At 37.1% G+C, this 5534-nt stretch overlaps 1 protein-coding gene across 2 annotated transcripts in view; it reads left to right on the top strand.

Moving 5' to 3' along the window:
* The window catches only part of ACSL3 (acyl-CoA synthetase long chain family member 3), an 83282-nt gene extending 79463 nt beyond the window's left edge, over nucleotides 1-3819 (top strand). Inside the window, exon 15 of one of the 2 annotated variants that reach the window (XM_007464332.1) lies at nucleotides 1885-3819. In XM_007464332.1, coding sequence (XP_007464394.1) covers nucleotides 1885-2042 — 158 coding nt within the window. In that variant the 3' untranslated portion in view covers nucleotides 2043-3819. The remainder of the gene's footprint in view (nucleotides 1-1884) is intronic. The other variant, XM_007464333.1, reaches the window with a different exon arrangement.
* Nucleotides 3820-5534: the final 1715 nt, after the last annotated feature.

Here is a 5534-nt window from a genome sequence, read left to right as displayed (position 1 = left end):
AAAAAAAAAAAAAAAAGGTGGACTAGAACTCCTAGGCACGAGCCAAAGCCCCTGTCCACAGGCAGAATTGCTTCTTGTTTGGGGGTGCCTCAGCTCTGCTCTCAGGGCCTTTCAACTGACTTAGTCATATCTACAAAACCACTTTCAAAGCAACACCTAGATTAGTGTTTAATTGAATAACTGGGAACTCTAACCTAGCCCAGATGATGAATAAAACTATCACAGCCCACCCATTGTCAGCTTGGCACCCAGATACATTTCCTTACACTATAGTTAATTTCCATATAAAGACAGTAACGAAGTCAGACTATCACCTAACATTATACACCTGTTCTGTGTGCAACTGAAGATACTTTAACCTTTTCCCCAGAAGTGAATGAAGACCCCTCGACTGATATTTTGTTTTTTACTCTTCTCCTTTGGTATCCTGTAACTTAAATACTGTGATATAAAGTGAACTTATTAATATATTGTGATAAGAGAATAGGAGGGAAGAAAACAAAAATATTTGCTTAACATATATACAAGCATATTCACAGCAAAATAGGGAAGAAATACTCATAATTATACTCAGAGTCCCCATTTCTTCACCTGGTCATTTGGTTGTAGCTGTGTTCATTTTTCTAAAACCTGGTCTAGATGATATCACTGTACCTAAGGTCACGTTGAGTCAGGTCGTAGAGTGCGGTGCCGACTGAGCACTTAACAGCTGAACATGGGCTTCCAGTGCTTGCCTGTGAGTCTCCCCACATCGCCGTAGTGTCAGACTCCTGTCCCTTAAGAGCTGTGGTCCCTGCCTTACTGCTTTTTCTCATAGTGGTTTTTCCTCTTAGAAACCACTCCTGACATATTTTTCATCTTTGAAGAATAAAACTTTATTTCTGTTTCTTTTTACAGGTTAGAGTTAATATATCATTTTTGTTCCCAAGGCACTTATACTTTGTAATTCAGTTCTTTTAAGGTATATACATTACTATGGCTAGGTGTTTACCTGTTTCCCGATAGTATACCAGTTGAGAGCAGAAACTATTCATTTTTGTATTTTAAAAGAATGTTTAGTAAAGCACTTTATACAGTATTTTTTTCCCTGGTAAATATTTGTTATATGAATGCTGGAAAAGTAAATCAGTCTTTTTAAGGAAAGGTGTTTCTTCAAAACTACATCTCTTTTCCCTGTCTTCCCCCGCCGCCGCCCCCTTTCAGTTTTCCACTGTTGAGGACCTACTTGGTATTAAGCAGTGTGGGAGACAGTAGAGAGCAGACATTCTTCCTCAGAGCTCATGGCGAATATTGTGGCTCAGTGACAAGATTCTGTTTAAACTTTATTATTTCTTAGTTTCTGAAGTGATTTTTAAAAATAAATTCAAAGAAAATAGGTGTAAGGTAAAAAGTGACATTTCCTTTTCCTTAATCCTGGATCCTAGCCCCCTAGAAGTATGCGGTTTATTTTCGTGTGTATCCTTGTCGTACACATCTAGTTGCGTATTAAGTTTATCTAGTGTTAAAAAACAAAACAAAACAAAATTTCTTTTAAACCTAACAATATATTGCAGGTTTCTTTATATACCCATACCAGGTAGATCTAACTCATTTTTAGTGACTGAATTGTGTACGTTTTATGCCTGTATCATAATTTATCCAACTCCTTCTATTGATGGACATGTAGATTTTCTCAGCAGTTTTTTGCTATTGTAATTCTCATACATAATCTGTTTCTTACTTCTCGTATTTCTGAGGGATAGATTGTTTAGAAGTGAGATTTATGAGCTGTTGGCTTTGCATTTTGATGAGTGCTGGAAGACTGAGGAAGTTAAATTATTTGCCAAGAATTTTAATTGTATATTTTTCATGACCTTGCATTTACATTTCTTTTCACCGTCTCAGCAAGTCTGGAAAAGTTTGAAATTCCAGTAAAAATTCGTTTGAGCCCTGAACCGTGGACCCCTGAAACTGGTCTGGTGACAGATGCCTTCAAGCTGAAACGCAAAGAGCTTAAAACACATTACCAGGCGGACATTGAGCGAATGTATGGAAGAAAATAATGATTCTCTTTCAGCATCAGTTTGCTGCAGGGAGCTCAGATCAAATAGGAAAATACTTGAAATGCATGTCTCAAACTGTGAGGCAGACTCCATTCCTCATATTAAACCTAAACTGTTATTTCTCATGACATCACCATTTTTAACTAACAGGATTAGTAAAATATTAAGACAGCAAACTTGTGTCTGTCTCTTCTTTCTTCCCCTCCTCCAAGTTACTTTACCACCTAGGACTGCACTTGTCAGCATGAGGACTTTTTTGAATCATCTTGGGGGAACAGTGATTTTAAAACCTCAAGTTTTTAAACATGATTTGTATGTTCTGTATAGTGTTCAGTTTGTAACTTTTTAAAGTTTGGATGTATAGAGAGATAAATAGGAAATACAAGAATTGGTTATTTGGGGGGCTTTTTTACTTACAGTATTTAAACATGCAAGGGTATGGATGTGAAATTATGTAAATTTCATTCAAATGCTTATGAATCAAATCATTGTTGAACAAAAGATTTGTTGCTGTGTAATTACTGTCTTGTATGCATTTGAGAGAAATAAATATACCCATACTTATGTTTTAAGAAACTGAGACCTTGTGAATATATGCCTGACAGTGTCTTCTTTATATATTTATTTTTTTCTTAGAAAAAAAAATTAAGTTTGGTAGGTCCTGCATGAAACAAAATAGCAACAGAGGGTTATGGTTTCATAGTAAAGAAGAAAACACAGCAAGGGTAGCACCAGTGGATCATTAATCTCTAGTAGCTTTTACCATCAGAATATCCAGAGTCTTCTAGTTAGCTGTGGAAACTCGGAAACTAAAGTTTTAGAATTGGGAACAATGTTAAAAGTTAAGGTAGAATTAAAAAAAAAAAAAAAGGAAAGTTATTCTTTATTTCACTGACTACATGTACATTGAGTTGTCTGTGTTTATGACGTATTAGTCACGGATAATTATTCTATCCCACTCTACTTTTAGTCTAGCTGTTTAATGATATAGCTCATTTCCCAATTAGGATTATTTTCTTGGATAGTTTGCACTGGGTATGTGTGTCAGCCTCTGTCAGTGTCTGTTGGCAGCTTATTAAAAAAAAGCACCTTATCTTTTCTACCATAACCTTTCTACACTAGAAAATGAAATAATTGAGAATGCTTCTAGTAATAACATTCTTACTATGATACATGAGAATTTAACTTTATAATGAGGTGAGTTAAGATTTAATTTGCAGGTTTTTAATGTCAGTGTGGAAATTATTTGTGATTCTAAAAATACTGTATTATATATAGTACGTCTTTTCATATGTATTGTTTGTCCGTTGTTGTTTGGCGATTATTAAGAGTGATGTTGCACCAATTAAGATGTGTTTAGACTAGGATGTAAAAAAATCATAGGTACCATGTTTTTCATGTCATATTAGTTATTTTCTTGATTCTCAGTTACTTTAGGCACCAAGAAGGCAAAACAAAACAAAAATACACATATGTGAAAAGGTATGAATGTAGATCTGCGTTAGGATAGTGGGAGTGTTGAGGACCTGTAACCCTGTAGTTTTTGGCCATATCGTGAACACATCGTATTTGGAGATATTGTAATATGGTGTTTTTTGTTTTAAACTTTTCTTGTATTCTTGTATATATTTGTATTATGTTTTGAATGCTTTTCTTGTCATAGTTTAAGTTTTCACAGAGTTTTGAAAAACTGCCAAGAAGAAGTAAAAATAGGGAAAAATTAAATGGAACCTCTCTAAAATGTTGTGATCTAAACATTAAAGTTAGCTTGGGTGGACAGAATTTGTTTCTGATGCTTTATCTTTAGAATTATTACTTGCTTTCAAATGACTTTTGGAAAATATTTAGAAAAAACCATTCAACGCTTCAAAGGAGAGATATCAGTATAACTGTGACTTGAAATAGTGGCATATGAATATGTAGCTTATCACTGATTCAGAATAAAAGTTGTTTCTTTTCAGAAACATCTAATAAGACTGGCTTAATCTGTACATAGTCCCATTTTTCTCCCTTTTTAAAAAAAATAATTCCTTTCATTCCTAAAATACCAGGTGCCAGGTGTCAGATGCCACAGCAGAATATGAAATTAAATCAGTAGAATCCCCTTTCCAATTACTTTCTAATCCAAACCATCTTTAGTGACTTGAAAAATAGTACGTTTTAATGTTATCCTTTCAAAAAGGAAAAAGTTGGTTGATTTGGGGGGGAAAAAGAAAACACCCAACAACTGTAATTTAATTATAAGAAAAATACTGGTTTAACCAGAAGCTACTTGGAGGGAAACTTTCGGGAATTTCACAGTAAATGGCTAAGTCTAATTAATACACACATCTGAAAAGAGACAGTAGATTCTAAAAGGATGCCTTCTGAGAACTGTTGTTTCCCAGAAGTAAGCTACAGGAAGAGTTCTTGCATCTCTCCTGTAAGCCTAGCAGTTTACATCAGGTAGATGGGTGGCCACCTCCGTCCCGTGGTTCCCCCCACCCCGCCCCGCCCCACATCCCCACTCCCACTGCTGGTATTTCTTAGCTTAAACTTCATTAGAAAGTTCTTACAACAGAACAAAACTGTAAGCGTTAGCTACTTTTTAATACTACTTTGTTTTTAAGTAATGGAGTTGATATCTATGATCTCTAAAGTTTCTGATATTAAAACTCAGTATTTTGTTTTTCCAAAGAAAGAAAAGATCTCTCCATAAAAGTTAAACTTGATTTGACATTCCTGAAATACTCATTGAAAAGGAGTTAGGAGAATTGTCTTTTTCGGCTTAGCAATCCACTTGAAGGGAGACTTTACTGGAGAAGCTCTGTTTTTTTTTTTTTTTTTTTTTTTTTTGCGGTACGCGGGCCTCTCACTGTTGTGGCCTCTCCCGTTGTGGAGCACAGGCTCCAGAGTGCAGGCTTAGCGGCCATGGCTCACGGGCCCAGCCGCTCTGCGGCATGCGGGATCTTGCCGGACCGGGGCATGAACCTGCGTCACCCGTGTCGGCAGGTGGACTCTGAACCACTGCGCCACCAGGGAAGCCCGAGAAGCTCTGTGCTCGATGTGTCTGCTTTGCTAGCATTCTGTCCTCACTTGCCCTGAGCCCCCTGAGTCCCTCCTTCCCTTGGGCTTTGACGGCACGGGAGCCACACTGTCCACCGAGTCAGTGGTGATAAGAGGTTTTCTGCGCAGAGAACATTCACATAGCTTGAAGGCTTGAATAGAGATGATAAATCAGAATTTGGCGTTAAAATTTGTGGGGCAAAGGCAAGGTGGCAGCAATGAAACATCCAAATTTCGTGCCTGCACGGAGTCCTGGCGTCCTGGGAGGAAGCTTCCTGTCTCCGAAACTGACCCCTCCCTGCCTTCTGCTGCTGTTCATGTTGGTTTCTGACAAGACCGGGTGTATGTACCTTTATACTAACGTGAACTTCTCTGAAAGTAGGTTTGTGTGTAGTCTTGTAACTGTAACAAAACATACGGCAGCTTCAGTGTTTGGTTTGAATCAGT

Source organism: Lipotes vexillifer, unplaced genomic scaffold (genome assembly GCF_000442215.2).
Source record: "Lipotes vexillifer unplaced genomic scaffold, Lipotes_vexillifer_v1.1 scaffold782, whole genome shotgun sequence".
NCBI classification, from domain to species: domain Eukaryota; kingdom Metazoa; phylum Chordata; class Mammalia; order Artiodactyla; family Lipotidae; genus Lipotes; species Lipotes vexillifer.
The sequence above is the reverse complement of the archived record's forward strand: the minus strand, read 5'-3'. Positions and strand labels throughout refer to the sequence as shown.